The sequence below is a fragment of the Trachurus japonicus genome, chromosome 23 (genome assembly GCF_045865225.1).
Source record: "Trachurus japonicus isolate A0001 chromosome 23, Traja_1.0".
In the NCBI taxonomy this organism is placed as follows: Eukaryota; Metazoa; Chordata; class Actinopteri; order Carangiformes; family Carangidae; genus Trachurus; species Trachurus japonicus.
The window spans coordinates 12,526,905-12,546,401 of record NC_140929.1 but is presented as its reverse complement, the minus strand read 5'-3'; the positions used below and the strand labels follow the sequence as shown (position 1 = coordinate 12,546,401).

Genomic DNA, 19,497 nt, shown 5'->3' with positions numbered 1-19,497 from the left:
GATCTACAGCCTCCTGCCTCAACTGCAGTTGGAGGTCAAAGGCTGACACGCAGGAAACACTTTGATGGTCACACACATAATTTGTAACACACACAAGTGTGTTTTTTATGGATGAAATGTGGGTACTACACTCCTCCATCCATTTATCAGCCTCTCCTGGTAAAATGTGATCATCTCCACCAAGTCACAGTGCAAAGCATCAACTAAAAACACTGCACTGACGCACCATAACAAATATTTAGTTCATCTGATTGCATGTTTGACTGTACGTCACCCTACAAACAGCCCTGCAGTATTTGCACGCTGCCGATTCAAGTTTAGCCTCCTGTTCTCTTTAATTCTCGCAGTAAATGACAGATTTGTCCAGAACAGATCTTGTCCCAGTTCCCAGAGAACTGAATTTTAATCAATCAGACTGATTTTACGCTTCAGTTTGATCCTACTCTGGAGCGTGGTACTGTAGCTGGGCTATATAAGTCACCATCCAGTTTTGAACTCAAATTCAGACCAGACTTGAGATGTCAGCAGAAAAAAAAAAAAACACTCACAGTGTGAACTTTGATTGGCTGACAAGTGATGGCCTTCAAAAAGAAGAAAAAAAAAAACACTCCAAGGGAAACTTCAGAAAATGTGGGTTGTCCATAACTTTGATACAAGTGACCTACATTCATGATACTGCAGCCAGAAGATGAGCACACATTTAGCTCTATAGCTCATTCTGGTACTAAAAATACTGCTTTCTGTTTACAGTCACCATATTTGGTCTAATGGCAACCAGGGTTAACTGCTCACCAAATCAATCACTGCCTCACTGATTTATACTCACTTTTTCTACATTTCATACCACAACTCTGCCCGTGTCTGTCTGCCAGGCAGGTTATCAGTGACAAAGTGTGCTTATATGTCACTCTGAAGGAGCACGCTAAAAATACTAAACTGGCCCTCGGCTCCCCGGATGGTTATACTGGAAACACGCACACACACATACACACACATACACACACACACGGGAATATTGAGGAAGTCTCGGCCGTGATCCATCAATGAGGGACTGAAAATTATGACACCACAGAGAGAAAGAGAGAGAGAGCAAGAGGGGAGCAAAACCACTCACACCCTTGGAAGCTCTCTCTCTACACACACACACACACACCTACACCCACACCCACGTAGCAGGAGACAGTGGAGTCTCTGTGTTGTTAGTAACCACCTTGGAGACCCCGAGGTGTCATAAATGACTTCAAATAGGATGAACAGAGCAGCGGCAGGACGACGGAGGAAGAGCGAGTGAGTGAGTGAGTGATACATGTTCTAATGACTTCATTTGACACAACCTCTCTTTAACGCTCCCCACTTCTCTCTTAAACACCCATTCAAACGCTCTCTGGCACACACACGCCTATTTTTCCCCTCTTGCTCGCGCGTGCCGCGTTTATCTCGCTCAATCCTTCTGAGCTTTTCCTATCCATTAAGTGGATTTTTGGCAATATTCAATAAGTGGAGCTGGTTCTGCTGCATGTTATCTATCCCGGCGCTTTCTGAGGATGAAAACTCAGTTATTATTTCTGAACAGCAGTTAAATTTCACAGTGTGAATCAAGGGAAATAAGAGTGAAAATAAAGTGCCACGATCTCCGCTTGGTTTTGATTTACTGGGCGTCATTATCATGTCAGTGTTTTGGAGATTTGTGCAATGTGTGTGTGACTGTTGGTCCCAAGTATGTGGATATAAGAAATGCATGTAGCTGGGGTTCAACTGTCCCGTGAGCTACAGTCACGTGTCCCGCAAGAGCCGAGTGTTGCTCTGGTAACAATACAAGCATTATTTAAAATGTGTGCATGTTAAAGGTACATTGTGTAGGAATTACTCCCATCTAGCGTTGCGGTTGTATATCGCAAGCAACTCAGTCGTATTTTTCATGCTGCATTCACGTGAAATTGGGCAGACGGCAGACGGACGACAGCCGCTGCACGTAACGGCATAAACAAGCCTCTATGTAAACAAGTGGTCCGAACAAAATAATCGATTTTCGTGAATAGATAACAGGAGAAGTTACACAATGTCCCTTTAATGTGCGTGATGGATGGACAGGTGGTTGAAAGACAGAAACACAGTGAAGATGAAATCCACCAAACTCCCAGAAGGCTCATTCACTAAGGGGTTGGTTAGTTCACTAGACCCACGAGAACCTTTACTGTGTGTGAGTGTGTGCCTATGTGTGTGTGTGAATAGACCTCTGTGTGGAACCACAGAGGCATTTGGTCATGTTTATATCCTTGCTTTTGGCCAGAGTGAGTGTGTACATATCAGGGTGTGTGTGTGTGTCTGTGCACATATTTGTGTCCTTGTGGAAGTGTTGTCCATACCAGCGAAGTGACGTGTACAGTGTGTGTGTGTGTGTGTGTGGATATGTGTACACAGCATGCAGACAGAGAATTCAAATAAATACAAAATCATATGAAAGAGTTGTCACCAGAGATTTGTAGAGGGTTTGAACTCGGTGTGTGTTTGTGTGTGTGGTGAGTGTAGGAGGGGTAGGTTAATCCTAAATTTACCGTCAGTGGTTGGAGGACTGCGGTCACATCTGGACTGGGTTTCTCTCAGCATCTCTTGTTTTCTTTGCTCCCCTCATCACTGCCACCTCACCTGTGCTCTCTCTCTGATTTCTTTACACTTCCTTCCCCAGTCTCGCCTCCTCTAATTTACATACCTGAACAAAAACCTTTCCCCCCGTCCACTTGGGTGTCAGGGTGTGTGTGTGTTTGTGTGTGTTTGTGTCTACACAGTCTCCGTACCTGCTGTTTGAGCTGTTGAACCAAGCCGTCCTTCTCCCTCTTCAGAGCAGCCACCTCCTCCTGGGTTTTCTTCTTCTTGGATGAGGAGAGCTCCAGCAGGGCAATGTTGGCGTCTTTCTCACTGATGGCAGCCAGCAGCGCCTCTTGCCTGCACAAAGAACAATCACACTTAAAAAAAACACACAAAACAACAACAACAAAAGAACAAATCTGATAATTTGCTTTAATTCTGGGTGCACTTGAATTGTAGACGGTGGAAACTGAACTTTTCACCTTAAATTAGATTTGTTTATCAAAATGACTACAAAAAAACACACTTATCCAAATCTAGTCATATTTTCCCATTTGCCTAGGTTTTAGAATATCTGCCTCTTGAGGTTTCTGCCTCTTCTCCAACACACTTCCTTTCACCTCCCTTGTTTTGGGCCACAGATAAAAATCTGGACACAGGAAACCAAAACTATCCGCATGGCTAGATATCAACTTGAACGTTACGGTGAACCCCATGGCATGTCAATAAGTGCAGCGATGTCCTCCGTATTGGAGCATCGTGTTGTGATTTAGAGGGATGAAATTGGTGTATTTTCGCAAAAAGACATGGGGCTCTCCGGTGGTCAAGTGTGACACACACCATGTAATCAAGACGTCGCCAGCTCATTTATGGTGGAGACCTTTATGGCACATGTTCAACCTTCGTCTTTTCCCTTCTCCACAACACCATGAAGGAAAAACCCCCCCAAAAAAGTCACTGCTGCATGTTGTGCAGCTTTTCCTTAAACGCACCTCTCTCTACTAATGAAATCAAAGACGCTGTCCACAGAGACAGGAGCAGGGAGCTGGCAGAGAGTCTTTCACATGGACACTTCAACAGGATGCGTGTTGCTAAAGTGGCAGCTTTAAGCCTATCAGCTGGTGTTGAAGGGATGATTCACAAGCCGCCAACAAAGACTGATAGCACCTATTTGGTATTTCATTAACACCACTACGTTTTACTACCTTTAGTCTGTATAAAAAGCTTCAGCCTGGCTGTTTTTCCTCGCTACTCTCTTGTCTGTCTCTGTTTCCATCCCTCCCGTCTCATCCCCTCCCCATGTGGACGGCCGGGCTGACAGATAGATAGCATTCCATGTGGTCGGGAAGCAACAAGCCGCATCCCATCCATCCCATCGGCCGCAGATCTGGCTCGGCCGCCTCTCAGGACACCCAAGGCTCTGAGTTCTCAGAACCCTGTCCGTTTCCAGAGAGGATCTAAATCATAACGTTTTCCCCACAATCCCACAGGGCCCGAGGACTGGCCACACACATACACACACAGACACAGACACACAACAACGCAAACTCTCACATAGGAATACTACTATACCACTATAATCCATTTTTGTCTTAATGTTGCTTCGTACATACACACACAGATAAAGCCTCAGCTCCTATAGATAACAGTGTTTAAGTCAAGAGATAAGAAAATAAAGAAATAAACTCAGAACAGAGGATCTGAACTCCATCACTAGCTGCATATAATGTGCATGCATGAAGATAAATGCACGCACAGACATACAATTACCCCGATGCACACAAATCCACACAGAGGTATACTTCATTTACATTTTTTACATACCATTTCACTTTCCTTCTTTGCTACACTGTTTCTCTCTGTCTCTCTCTCTTTCACACACACACACACACACACACAGATGCAGTGGTGTGGTGAGGAATGAGAGCATCTAAACGAAGACAGATTACATGTTATGACTGTGTGAAGACCCACACATTCTTTGGGCGGCCTAACTGACCACACTGTCAGTGTGCAAGTGTCCCATCATGCATCTGTGCTTGTCAGGGGAAGCTGGGGGAGTTAAGTGGGTTGGGTTGGTAGCTCGACTCTCTGGGGAAGTATAATCACTGTCACATTTTCCTCATTGCTTACTGTTTCACATTTTCAGATATGGATGACTCTGCACTTTTAAATTGTAAAATAATACAATATATCATTATGTGCCTTTGTCTTTATGGAATTTATCAATAGATTATGATGTTTGGTGATAGATTGATTGATTAAAAGAGGGGAAATCATAGAGATTTTGCTATTTTTGTGACAAAACAAGGCAAGCATCAAAATGTTCAAATGTTCCAGTGCCACTGCCAGTAAAATACAGGTGTTATTAAAAAACTGAGTTTTAATAACAATACCAAACCAAAGTCTTTATAATACCTCACATAGAGGAAAACCTCCAGTGAGCTCTTTAAGCGATCAGAAAGAACATTTCCTTTCTTCCAGGTTGCAAGACACTGGAGCACTGTCACGGTCTTTTCCCTCTCTTTTTCATACAAACACTGCACACACACACACACACACACACACACACACACACACACACACACACACACACACACACACACACACAGAAAGGCTAATGGAACATTAGTCTTGTTAAAGCTAACAGTGCGTCTACTTTTATACCATATCTGAGAGTTACCTGCCAGCACATGGCGCTTATAAACCCCGGTGATAAAATGATATTTATTCCAGATGCACTCGTCTCATTCTGGGGCTCAGTGTAACGCTCTCTTCATCTCTGTAACACACACACAGACACACACACACACACACACACACACACACACATACACGTACAAGCGAAGACTCAGAACACTCTTCTGTCTCTTCTCAGACTGCAGAGCTGAACACATACTTATGGCGAGCGCCGGTTGTGGCTACCGCTCTTGCTATGTGATCATTAAAAATACTGTTTCAAGTGCAGCTCTCCTTTGCTAAATCTTTAGATAGTTCTTCTGTCAGAGGGCACTTTAAAACATGGTGCGCTCTCAGCGGCGCTGCCAGTGTGTCCTCACTGTTGAAAATAACAAAGACAAGGAAGCCAGCGCTGTGAGGAGGAAAAGGTTCCCAGTGGATCGGCTGCCTTAGATCTGTAACTTTCCTTTCAAGTGTTCCCCCTCTGTAGCAATATGGAAAGTAAAGTAGGATAAAGGAGGGTCTGCTAACAGTAGGCACGGGGTGAAACCTTGTCATACTCATACTTCTTGATTTCTGGCTGCTTCATTTGTCTTAAATGTTGTGGCATTTTATAAATTACTGCAGTTTCTGTGTTCACATTCGTCTCGGGATTTAGTGTCTGTTTAGGATCTGACGGTTCGGCCGTGGCATCTGCTGTTAGCTTGAGTGGAGACAAAACAAAAGCAATGTATCACCAGGACGCAGCCTCCTCATTTATTTCAGTGAGAGGACTGCGAGGGTGCAGCGGCAGCCCGGAGGCTCCAGTGGAAAATGCAAGATCCGTCCAGCGACATGCTCCACTGACGAGTCACTGTAAAAGTTCATAGCGGGCTGGCGCCGGGCCGAGCAGCGTCTCAGACAGGTGCTAACGGTTGTGACTGGTAAAACAGCTTCTCATCTATTCTGTATGAACCTCACAAGTTACTCTGGATTTAACAACTTTCCATTTACTCTTATATTCTCTCCCCCCACACTCAGCCTCTCTCTCTCTCTCTCTCTCTCATTCCCTATCAGTATCTCTCGCCCTCCCTGCAACTCTCATCCCTTCCTCTTCACCTCCTCCCGTCCACCGTCACTCGCTCTATCTGCTTCACCTCTTCTCTTCTGGCCGTCTGTGAAGAAGATGTGTGGGGGGCGGGGGGGATTCTTTCCGTCACTCGGCGCGGTCGTGTGCCATGATGTCATCGCCGCGGCGACAAGGCAGACAGAAAGCAGAAACGCACGAATGTACCAGGCACCTGACCCCAACCCCGACACACACACACACACACACACACACATACACTCGCCGTGTGGAGGCTCTCTCCTTCCTAAAACCACTTAAGGCCCCTCGCTTTATCAAAAACACTAATGCCTGGTCTTAGATCACATATTTCCACACACACACACACACACACACACACACACACACACACACACTAGAGCAGCTTCCAGTGTGTGCTGCGATATCTCTTTCATGCTGTCACCCTGTACTGCAATCTACAGTGTGTGTGTGTATGTGTGTGTGTGTGTGTGGGTGTGTTTTAGTGATAGCTGTAAGCCCGTGTTATGACAGCATGTGTTTCAGTAGGTGTCTATGTGCTTATAAGGATGTACTGGTGTGTGTTTCGTCGTGTATTTGTGTGTGTGTGCGTGCATGTTCACAGGTTGTCTGTGCGTATTTGAGGCTTATTCCTGAGTATTTGTATGTGTAAAAGTGAAGTGTGTGGCTACATGTGTGTGTGTGTGTGTGTGTGTAAAGTAGATTCAGTCCAGTGTGACACTGGCCAGTCTCTGTCTAAGACAAACACAGAGCTATTTTAGAAATAATCCCCTCTCTCTGCTCTCTGTTTCCGACTGAACAAAGCAGCCCCCCATTGTTTTCTGTGACACTGTCTGCTCTGGTTACACAGGAGGCCGCTTGTAGGACGCCAGAGTTTACTCTTTAACCCCTGTAGGACGTGATGCGTGTCAAGCTCGACCTCATTTCTGCGAGGGGAGGTTTCGCACGCTGCACACACGGAGCTTCAGAGAACCATATTCAAGACTTGTTAAAACCTCTGGAAGTTTGGGGAAGGATTTTTTTTTCCCATAACAAACTCAACCCTTTCTGACCAATTTTGAGAAAATGAGTGATTTTTGAGGTGAAGAAAATCAGCACATTCACTTGTCTGGCGACGGGATTTAGAAAAATGTGATAATTATATTTACTATAATCATGAGTTATGTGAGCTTTGGTTTGCTTTAAACAAAAGCAGACAGAATGAGTTTCTCGCTCAAATGATACTTATTTATTGGGTTTAGGCAACAGTTTGAGTCTGGATGTGGCCTCAGTCACGTCATAAGATCAACACAGGGCAGGTCCAAGTGTCCCAATCAGAGGATCAAAGGAGCGACTGGGTTTCAACGAGTCAAGAATTAAATGACAGTGATTATAGCAGTATAAAACACTGGCTTTCTACAAAAAATCAAGAATAAGTCAGGCTGCATTTTTATTTTGCTGTGGTTGACCACTCACTTACGTTATCATATTGCAGTTTTAAAGAGACCAGATCCTTTAGTTGACCATAAAAAACCATTTGTTCAGGGATTAGACAGAACTAGCTGATGGGGCTCCCAGGCAAAGGGATCAATGCTTAGGGCTCCGCTGTTCTTACACTTGGAGACTCAGTTCTTGTTCTTCTAGCCACCTTTCTGGAGCTTCAAATGATGACTTAAATGTCACCTGTCACCTGGCTGCAGCTAAGGTCAGAACAGGAACACCTGAGTGTGGTAATCAGGTACAGTGATGTTGATGATTTCTGCCGTTAAAAACATTTGAAGATTTTGGTTTTTAACGAAAACGGTTGAAGAAGAACAAGGAGAGGGTGAATTGGAAGAGAAGTGTGATTTTAAAAAGAGAAAAGAGCAGGGGAGAGGTGAGAAGAACGGGGTACAGGAGGGCACATCTGGCTCTCAGTGGTAGCTCACGCTGCCCGGAGGCTCGCACACACACACACACACACACACACACACACACACACACACACACAGACACAGACACACACACACACACACACAGACACACACGCACACACACAGTGGGCTGTATAAATCTGTGATGGAGAGAGGAGCAGGAGGAACTGATCGATTCTTCTCCTCTGCCAGTCTCTTTCCTGTCTTTATCTTTCTTCTCACTCGCTCTTTCGTTTCCTTTGTGTCAGTCTGCTGCCAGATTATATGGTGGAATTCACTGGAGAGACCTCACACACACACACACACACACTTACACACACATACAGTACGTCCATGACTGGTGTTCATGACTCTGCATAATCAACTTGTACGTGTGAATATAAAATTAAACCATTTCTAATTCCTCCTTCTGTTTTTGCCTCACTTTATTTCTCTCTCTCTCTTACACTCACGCATACACGCACACACACACACACATACACTCTCACATACACACACACAGCTACTAGTTTAGTTTATGTGTCTCAGGAGTCGGGCCCAGCAGAGTAGTATTTTTCTCCCAGCTGACAGCTTCTGTCCTGGGGCAGACAACCAGCGAGTCCTGGGCCTCCTATTCTCATCCGCTATGAGCCAACTCTCCCATGTACGCACACACACACAATTGCACATGCACATATGTTTGAGGTGTGAACTGCTGCTAGGCCTCACAGCTCTAAATCGTGAGAAGTAGGAAAGAAAAAGGTAGAGAAGAAGAAACATAGCGAGAAGAATGAAGCTGGGGGCCTCTCTTTAAAATTTTATACATCTTTTAACACACATATGCACACAGACACACACATACGCACATGGGTTTATGGCCCTACAAGAGAAAAGAGTGCATTATATACAACGATCAGAGCAGGTTTTATGAAGCATTTGTTAGTGCTGGCCTGCCATGTGTGCGGCATCAAAGCAACGATAGCCAATAAAGCCTTGGTTTATAGTAAACCATTTACTGCTGCTCTCTCTCCTGCGAACGCGCCAACACAAAGTTTCACTTCATTTGATTATAACAGCAGTTATTAGAGAAAATGATCGACACCTACCGCAGTTGTTATGCGCATTCACAAACCTTAAAATTGTTCTTGACGGCTACATTAAACACATGAAAGGCGTAATGCTTTGTTCAAAAACACAGAGTAATGGCGAAATGATTATTGGTAATTACAGTTAAAAAATGCCCTCTGGGCTTTTATCCGTCGCCAAAAACGAAAATGTGTTTATTGATGTGGAAACGTTACTTGTTTATCGTGAGTGTAAAATACGGATGAGGCTGGAAAAAACTGATTTGCATACCGTCGGACAGCAGTCGGGTCGGGATTTGATAAAAACTTTGTTTCATCTTTGACTGATGCACCTTAGATTAAAGTGGCCTGATGTATAATGTACAACACTGAGAGCAGCAGGGTTTTTGGGATGTGTGTGTGTGTGTGTGTGCTAACCTATAGTGGAAGTGGGTCAGAGACACTGGACATGAATGATTTAGTATGGGGAGAGACGAAGGGGCGAGAGACCATCAGAGAGAATTGGGAAAAATGAGAGAGAGAGCGAGAACCAGAGTGTTAGGGAAATAGGTTAAAGCTGGTGCACACAGGATAAGTCCATGTGTGTGTGTGTGTGTGTGTGTGTTTGAGAGGGAGAGAAAAGCTCCCCTCAAGGAGCTGTTGTACATCAGAGAGGCTTAAAGAAAGACAGCGAGAAGGCTTACACACTTACGCGCACGCACACACACACACACAGAAACACACACAGAAAGAAACAGCACTGACAGGGAAGGGAATAAAATAACTGGAGGATTTGGAGGGAAAACAAATCAAAGAGACGTGAAGGGGGGAGAGGAACGGAGAGAGGGAGGGAAGGAGTAGCGGGAGAGAGAGGTTGAGAGACAAAGGCGGTAAGAGGAGGGAAGAGAGAGAAAGAGAGAGAGGGAGAGAGGGAGGGCAGGTGGGACTACTGCATGACAGAATGAGGATCTGTTCTTGACACATTTCCCCTTTTTCTCGCTCACTTTTTTCTGCTAAAAAACACTTCTCTTCTCTCGCTCCCTTACCTCTCTCTCTCTCTCACACACACACACACACACACACACACTGTGACTAATAAGAAAGGTGTAAAAATGCATTATCCATGGTCCGCGGGAGTTTGCTCTTTTCATGGGACCACACACTCACACATGCACACACGCACACACACACACACACACACACACACAGACTAAAGATGCAGCTTTGTCTTCACTGTGCTTCTTTCCAGTGAATCCATTTCTACGCTGCGCTGCACAGACCAAGACATCTGCTTACAATCTGTCAGCACAAACTCACTGCCGTAACACCGAGCAGCCTCGGCACCGGACACCTGCAACTCCCAACTGTGTATTAAAGCAGACGGTGTATATTTAAGATATTAGCTGCAATCCGCAACATGAGAGTGACAGATATGTCTCTGTGGATCTGAACATATTCTCTGTTGTTCAGCTCTACTGCACAGCGCACCGGACAAACTGCACACAGGTGCATGGACTGTGTGGATTGTTGCGCATTTGATTTTCCTAAACATGAAGTTCAATACTTTTAAACTATTAACTGTAAAATTAAACATGTGCTTGATTCTTTTAATGCTGTGATCATATGATATTATGTATTAGAAATACTGCTGAATAAAGACCAGCTCTGTTCCAAAACAATTAGCTCAAACCAAACAAGCGATTTCACCCATTTACAACATATCACATATAATTTACTTTACATTGAAGGTGACTATTTGAACCGTGCCGTCTTCTTCTGTGTGTCTTTTTATTTCTCTTTTGTTTACATTCATTTAGAGCATGTTAATTAACAGAGAATAAATATGTAAGTATTTACTTTGTCATGGTTACTGATGAAAAGACTCTACTGTCGGTATCTGCTATAATAACTATACTAGACTGTATTTGACAACAAGTCCTGACTGTCCTCCCATGAAAACCAGCCCATAATTCGGTCCTGCAGCAGGTTTTTATGACCCACAGTTGACTTTTGTTGTTAGGCGTAGAAACTATGACCATGAGCAAAGAGACATGACGCAGAGCGTTTAGAGGAGGTTGAGGTGGGAGGATGTACTGTATGACACAGTGGAGAAGTATTTGATTCCCATCTAAAACTAGCTGTTTATATACTGTAACTATGACAACAAAGTCTGTGTAAGGTGGAGGAAGTGCTTATTACAACCTAAATCACAATCCTTTCCTAAACCTAGCCGCATAGTTTTGGTGCCTAAACCTAACCAAGCTATGATAGTTAACAGTAACGATGGTGACAAAGGTGGATATGGCACTTTATTAGTGTAACAAGACATCCAAGGTCTGGTACGCCTGTCGCCATGGGGACCCTATTTCAGTAGACACTGCTATGGGTCATAAAAGAGGGTTAAAAAAACAATATAGTTGTCCAGGTTGGAGAAGTTGTTTGTTTGTTATGGAGCCAAAAGTGATGATTTTCATGTAGGACACATAAATTGACATCATTTTTTGTCTTTAAGTTAGAAAAACATTCACATTCAATCTGAATCTCTGCAGCATGAATTGTTGTTGAAATGATCAGCAATGTAAAGTAGGCTACATCTACACAAAGTTTCTGCAACACTTCGACAAACAACAGCCATGGTCCGTTGCAGACGACTGAAAACATCACAGTCATCCTCATTATCTTTAACAGCCACATTTGCCGTTTTAAGAGCAAAATAAAAGCACAGTGATTAACTTCATTATCATAATTTGGCTGAAAATAATGTTTCTGTTTCCATTGTTTCATCTGATTTATCTCGTACAATTGTGAGCTCAGTTCCCTCAGTCAGTATCACTTGTATCCACGGACTTCACAGCCTCACAGTGAGCCAACTTTCCCATTTAGGAGAATAAAGTCTTAAAATGAAAACAGAACCTGTACATTGTAAGTTGTACGTTGATTTATCATGCTGCTGATGTGAGAGATGTCAGGTTATAATTCTGTCTGTTTTTCGCTGCTTCGGTGTGTCACTCTTTCTCCCCGCTACGTTAAACAAGCCAATCACAAGTCTGTCACTGGCCCGTCCTGTTCTGCTCTGCCTGTCTGTCTACTACAGTTTTATTATGTCCAGAATAGAAATGTAATCGTTTGGCTCTTGTAACGTACAATCAGAGGCTTTCAAAAAAAAAAAAGCATGTTTTGTTTTCTTCTTTTTGATATGTTTTCCCTCTTCATCGCTCCCTCTCCCTCTTTAATTGCTGTTTAATGATCTGTTTGATGGCCTGGCAGGCACAACCTGTAATCAGCTGAGGAAAACAGGCGAGTTTAGGTTTTGCCGCATCCTTTTTTCCTTTATCTGTTCTTTCTCTCCACTTGTTTCTCTTGGTTCTGATGTTTTTGGTTGCCTTCCATCTTTTCTGAACATTTTGCTCTTGATCTCGTCTCCTTGTGCTTGTTTTAAATCCCCCACTCCCCTTTTTTTTCTCTTTTTATTCAGCTCCATTCAGTCTACTTAATTGGTGCGGGAGCTATGAAATACACGTACAGATTACACATAAAATAAGGACAATAACAATAGACATTACAACACAAAGAGTCAGCAGTATAAAATGAGACTTTCTCTGTTGCATATTCAGCTGAAGATCACTGGTTTCTCAAAGGCTTCTGAGACTTTCAGAAAACCCTGTTATTTAAATACAACTTCTAACTGCAGCACATCTTTTATTGCTTCTATTTTCCTGATTCCAATCTCTCCCTCAGTTTCTCACAAGGGAGACATAAAAAAAAAAAATCAAAAGGAGGACAAAGGAAGGCAGCCAGAGTCAGAGAGAAGAGAGGGCAAGAAAGGCAAGTGCAGAAGACTGAAGAGAGGAGAGAGGGAGACGGAGAGCGAGGCGCCCTGATTTGAGCTTGTAAGACTAAGTGTCAGAACCGCGTGCCCCTTTTTGTCACACTAAGCTCCCAACATGTCTGTCATGCACACAACACACAACAAATACAGGGCACGCTCACACACTTGCCTTGGCACAGTGTGGATTAATCTCATTGCTGTCTGAGGGGATCAAAGCACTTGTCTCTGTTTAGTGTGCTGCCATATGCATGTGTACATGCATTTGTGTGGGAGGGTGTATTATGATCCATGTGTGTGTGTAGGTATATATTTGTCTAAATATATATATACATATGTGTGCGTGCGTGTGTGTATATCTACACATTCCTCTGGGGGTGAAAGCTTCTATGAAGTCATGCTGTCTCGTCTGGTTTTGTAAGTGACTGTGTGTGTGTGTGTGTGTGTGTCTTATTTCTGAAGGCAACGTGTACTTCTATTGTTAGTGATGGGATAGCTGCTGTGTGTGTGGGTGTGTGTGCCAGCATGTGTGCGTGCGTGCGTCTTCTACACTTGCAGTCATATTGTTAGCGATGGCTTTCCGGCTGTAAAGACCAGAGCTGTCGTCCAATTGACAGAGCCGTTGAAAATAGGATCTTCTGACTACACACACACACACACACACATACACTCGCACATGCACACACATCATTGATTGGTTTCAGTATGTAGTGAAAACAGTGAAGACAGGGACAGACAGAGAGAAATACAGCCTGCCCAGACAGAAATCATTCGATAATGACGTTTCCAGACAGATGTAGCCTCAGAATGGAGAAGATGGATGGAAAGAGGCAAAGGGAAAATGGAAGGAAGGAAGGAAGGTAGGATGCAAGGAATGAGAGATGAAAAAAGGAGGAGGATGGGAGAGATGGAGGAGAAGAATGTCAGAGGCAAGGGATGCAGCGAGGGAGGGACGTCAGGAATGAAGGGAGGGCTTGGCGGAAGGGGTGCAGGGAGAGGTTTGAGGCTGGGAGGGAGATAAAAAGAAGAGCAGAGCAGCAAAGGAGAAATAAATTGAATTTATAGAGTTCACCTTGAGGCATCAGCCAAGGCTTGAACTGCGGGAGGCTGAAGACGGCGCAGCGGCTCTGTGATTCTGCAGACTTTATAGTCCAGTTTTTACATGTGGCGCAAAAATACATTGTGTTTGTGCGTAAACAGACTTCCTGTAGTCGAGACCGTCCAAATTCTTCCAGACACAGCATGTGTGAGACCGAGACAAGAGGAAAAACAGCATGAGTTCCCCATTCGCACACAACTGAAGACAACTAATTTGATATTTGGATTTTTTCGCCCCCTATAAAAGCGCTTCTAAAAGCTTCATTTTGATATGCACGGATCCAGAATCTCCAAATAGATTCTTGGGAGTTTTAGCAAAAAAAAAAGAAAGAAAATGTGCTCAGTGAATCACCCTCCAATAACTGATTATCACTTATTCCTTAGTGCCTGAGGCAGCCTCCCACAGACAGAGAAAACAACTGCAATATCAGTTTTTTTCCCCCCCTACTAAAGCAAACAAAAGTGATGTGACTCACTCTGCTGCCTGTTGCTGGAAGCCGTGACCGTTTGCGTAGCCAAAAAAATTGTCAAGTGCATCAGTTTCCGTACAGCAGGGCTGTTTCAACATGATGCTTCGGTGTTTTCTTTTGTAATGCACGGCCTTTTAAAACATCATTAATGCGACCGTCTCCATAACAACCTCACAAATAAAGACAAATCAGTCTCGCTGTTTTACATCTGGGAACATTTGCAATAGATCAGTTCTGATTTTAAAATGTTAAAAGCATAATTTTTGTCTGGTCACAGTTAACGACCAGTAAATTAGTCAATAATTATGGTCATGAGGGGAAAAAGGGAGGCTGGATGAATGTAAAGGAGGAGGATATCATGTAAGTGGTTATAAATTCAATATATGCTTTAGTCAGAGAGATTGATGGATGAACGGAAGGAGCGAGAGAGACAGAGATGGAGGTAATATCATTTCTTCGGGATATCACGCAGTTTTGTTGGCTGCGGTAAGTTGTTGTTGGACAGCTGTCTTTCTGCTCTTTGCTTTCCCTCCTTTTCTCTCTGCCAAAAAAACATTTCTGCTTCTTTTCTTTCATTTTATTATCCTCCTACTGTCTCCCCACCCCCCCAAAAAAGAGATTTATAACTCTTGCCCTGACCTCTCTCCTCTCTTTTCTTCTGCTCGTTTTGTCCTCTCTGCACTCGTCTTCTCTGTTTGTGTCTCTTCCCTCTCGTTTCCTGCTCGTCGTCGCTCCTCTGACCACCCTCTGGTCCACTCCTTCTCCTCCTTCTCCTGTCCTGATATCCAAACTGTTACTGGTGGTATTTATACATAATCAAAAGACTATTACAAAATGGAAAAAATATTGCCATACCTCATTTTACATTTAACACACGCAGGCTTTCTATGTGGGTGCGGAGACAAGTAAAACACATCAACTTCTTATGGAAGTCTTTCCATGAAAACATAACGTTGTGATTGAAAGAACTGAGTTGAATGTCTTCAATAATTTTCCATTTACTTTAACTAATCAATGTACTTGACATGTGAAATGATCAAAACTGCAGCTGCAGTTGTGAATCCCAGTTTAAATAAGTTCTGCTCAAATACACTCTGTGTCTTATGGATCTTCTTGGCGGAGAACAAAGTCTCTCAGGCAAAGCTGCGTGACAAGTTTCCTGTTTACGAACAGTCTCTACAAATTCAATCACCAGTGGTTGTGACATTTAATTTTACGCGTGCGTTTGCTGGCAGCGTGGGTGTTTTCATGTTGAAAGGATGTGTTTTCTGCGAGGAAAGCGTTGACATTTTAAGCCACTGCCATAACAGTAAAAAAAAAAAACACTAAATTAATAGAAGGTTTAAAATATCTAAAATTGTACTTTTAGCACAAGCTCCCATTAATGTTTTTGTTTGGATTCTTCCCCCATACAAATCAAAGAATCTAAGAATAGAGGGTGTTGTGACTTGTAAATAAAGTCGACTTGTCTTGACGACAACGACGACCTACAAAATAAGGTTCAGAAGACTCTTGTCTTGTCTCATCTTCTCTAAAAATACTTTAAAAGCCAATTAAAATCTTCACTGTGTATATTTTACATTAATCAGGTCTTGTTGCACTATATTGAATGTATCACCACTAAATTGTTCAGAAACATACCCACACATAACCAGAGACAAAACTCTGTGTGTGTGTGCGTGTGTTTCTGTGTGTGAGTCAGACAGGGCGGTACAGTGAAGGAGGAGATGTGTGTTAAATGCCAGTAAAGCCAAACAGCGGCGGATAAAATAGGCCTTAATTCATCCAGATTGGGATTTCAGACGTGACACCCCGCTGTTACAGAGACACTGTCAGCACATTCTTCCAGCTGCAACACACACACACACATACACACACACACCTGCATCCCCCTAAACTGTACAAACACATGACAACACACACAGGCCTGGGAAGAAAATGAGCATGTGCATATTTAATGTATAGCACAAAGAAAATATGTCTGTGTGCTTTACGAGTGTGTGTGCATGTGTGAAGGTCACTGGAGATGATTTATCAGTGGGAAAGTCGCATGTTGGAGCCCTGCAGGGCAGATGTGTGTATCTTTGCATAGTTCTGCATGAATATATTTGTGCATGTGTGCCTATATGGTTTTATACGTTTTAGGTGCTTATTAATACGTACGAGTGTTGATTCTTCCATCCTATAGGATAGTAACAAGTTCAACACACGTGAGCAGCTGACGGTCGGTTTAGTGTTGGAGTGAAGACGACGTGTACAACTAGCTGGTGAAAACAACAGTATAAAGATAGATAGATTCTCTGACAACTGCATTACAAAGTGTGTGTACAATATGTGTGTGTGAGGCAATAAGAGCAGGAAAGTGAGGAAATAAGAGACGACTAAAAAGCAAGACAGATCTGGAGTATGTGTTTTCTCCCAGCTGTATTTGAAATATATTTCAGCATGGGAGCGAGTGTGTGTGCATGTGTGTTAATATATTCAATGTCTGTCCCAGAAAACCTCTGAAACATGCCGTATCATATATCATGTCTTACCGTAACATTAAACCTAACACCGATGTAAAACTGGGCAGCAAATCAGACATCAAACCCCGAAGAGTTACGGCGGCCTGCGTGTGCAGAGACAGTTTCATGTGCATTACAGTGAGATATATGGACACACAGGACACAGCCACCTCAAACATCTCATGTTTTACATGTGGGAAAAAGCCAGACACAAATGACGTATTTTGCTGACCAAACCCTAACGTCTTGTGAAAAATATGAGTAATGGCGTCATATCCATTACTCACGGCGCGACAACTAGCAGCTACCTGAAACGTCTAAACTTTTCAATGAGGGGGAACGGACAGGAAAAAATACACAATATCCCAAATATGTGAGAGGAATATCTTATTGCAGCCCGAAAAATATCATGTATTATGCAGAGGCAAAGCTTGAAAGCGCTGTAGTTTTTCAGCGAGTTGCCAAATAATCACATGTGAATGCGACAACTCTTCACAAGCCCCTGCAGACGACTCAAAGGAGCATTTAGAGGAATTTCCAGTGAGATACTTTTAATCAGAAAAAAAACACGATACAAGTGGAAACAGTAGAAAATAGTAGATCTGGTAACAAGTGGGGAGGAAAAACAGCTGGTCAATGCAGATTACCATGCCAACAAAATGTAATATCTAAAAAACTATCAATAATTACTGCATATAAACACTGTTGGAGCACAGAGAGGGAAAATATCAACAAGCTCTGCAACAGGGCTGTGGTCAGAGATTTTATGACCGTTTCAAAAGGCAAATAGTCCTGATAGACCTATATCGAAGGTATTAAAAAAAAAGAAAATGATGTGAATCATCTGATTAACCACCACCTGTCACTTAAATTGATGGTGTATAAGACGAGATGAGGAAAAAAGCCGGATAATCTATTTGCAATAACACTCTGAAAGCATATGTCATAGATATTTGTCAGATAACAGCACATTGCAGTGTGTGTGTGTGTGTGTGTGTGTGTGTGTGTGTGTGTCAGCTACACAAACACCAGAGACGATCAGCAGAGTGAACATTTGGTCTCTGTACTGTGGGTGTGATCTGTCAATGGAAACACACAGTCATACCACAGCTCACAGTTTGGACATAGTGGTGACTGGGGCTTAACACTGATGGTAACCACAATGGATTCACACACGCACATACACACACACACACACACACACACACACACACACACACACACACAAACACACACAAGTACAGGATGCTGGTGGGAGAGTGAAGTTAAATGATAACACAGACTGAACTGCCCACTGGAGACTGATAAATCTAATCATGCATGTGTATAGAAGGTCTCTGTCTCTTTTCTCTATGTGTGTATGTGTGTGTGTTTGCGTGTTGTTCTGTGTGTTTGTGCAGTCGGTGGTTTTATGTGTATATAGCTGAAGTAAGGGATAATGTGTACTTCTATTCACGTCTTTGCCTGTTACATAAATATTCATCATGGAGCCAGTATCGTCATAAAAGGAGCGGTCGACACGTCTTGACGTCAATAAATCAATCATCTTGTGTTTGCACATCTGAACATACACACGCGCGCGCATGCACACACTCACGTGCAAATTCACATATGAAAACAAGGCCACGCATTCTGAAGCGCTGATGCCTGTAACAATCACATGGGTCGTTACTATGGCGATAAAATGGCCAATAACTTGCTCACCTGGGCTGTGAATGGACATGCTGCTGGACGGACACACAAGCACACACACACACACACACACACAGAGAGTCTCTCTTTCTCAGAAATAAAGAAATGCAATGTTGGTAGAAAAGCGCTGAGGACAGAGCGCAGGAAACCTAAATCACAGAGCATGCCCTCACTTTCCCATGATGCCACAATAAAAGATAGTCCCAGTGCGTGCTTAAATAGGCAGGGCATGCTAACATGGACTTTCTCCTTGGCTTCTATTTCAGCCCAAAGCGTCATTCTACTAAATTACACCTCGTTGGAAGGTCCCAGTTAGGATGTAAAACAGCAGAAAATACATGGAATCACTGCACTGCTGGACTCCTCTCAGCTGCACTTAAAATGCAAACCCATCTATTAAAATTACATTAAAATGTACTCGGAGTTACACCGTGCACATGAGTGTGCGCTAGTGTCTGTGTATGTAATCAATCAATCACATGAAGAGCCGGACGGCGGGACATGGTTATTGCATTAACACACTACTTAACTTCTATGACTCTAGAGTGCGGGGGGAAAGAGGGAGAGGAGATAAAAGAAGAGAGGTAAGAGATGAGAGGAGGAAGAGGAACAGGGGGAGT

At 43.2% G+C, this 19,497-nt stretch overlaps 1 protein-coding gene across 10 annotated transcripts in view; it reads right to left on the bottom strand.

The window, feature by feature from the left end:
• LOC146962624 (ELKS/Rab6-interacting/CAST family member 1-like) overlaps positions 1-19,497 on the bottom strand; it is a 118,251-nt gene that overhangs the window by 31,425 nt on the left and 67,329 nt on the right. For all 10 annotated transcript variants that reach the window (XR_015035106.1, XR_015035105.1, XR_015035107.1 and 7 more), the window contains one exon: positions 2,796-2,943. Coding sequence is in view for 7 of the 10 variants with exons in the window: in XM_085769581.1 (XP_085625707.1) it covers positions 2,796-2,943 (148 nt within the window). In the remaining 3 variants the exon portion in view is untranslated. The remainder of the gene's footprint in view (positions 1-2,795; positions 2,944-19,497) is intronic.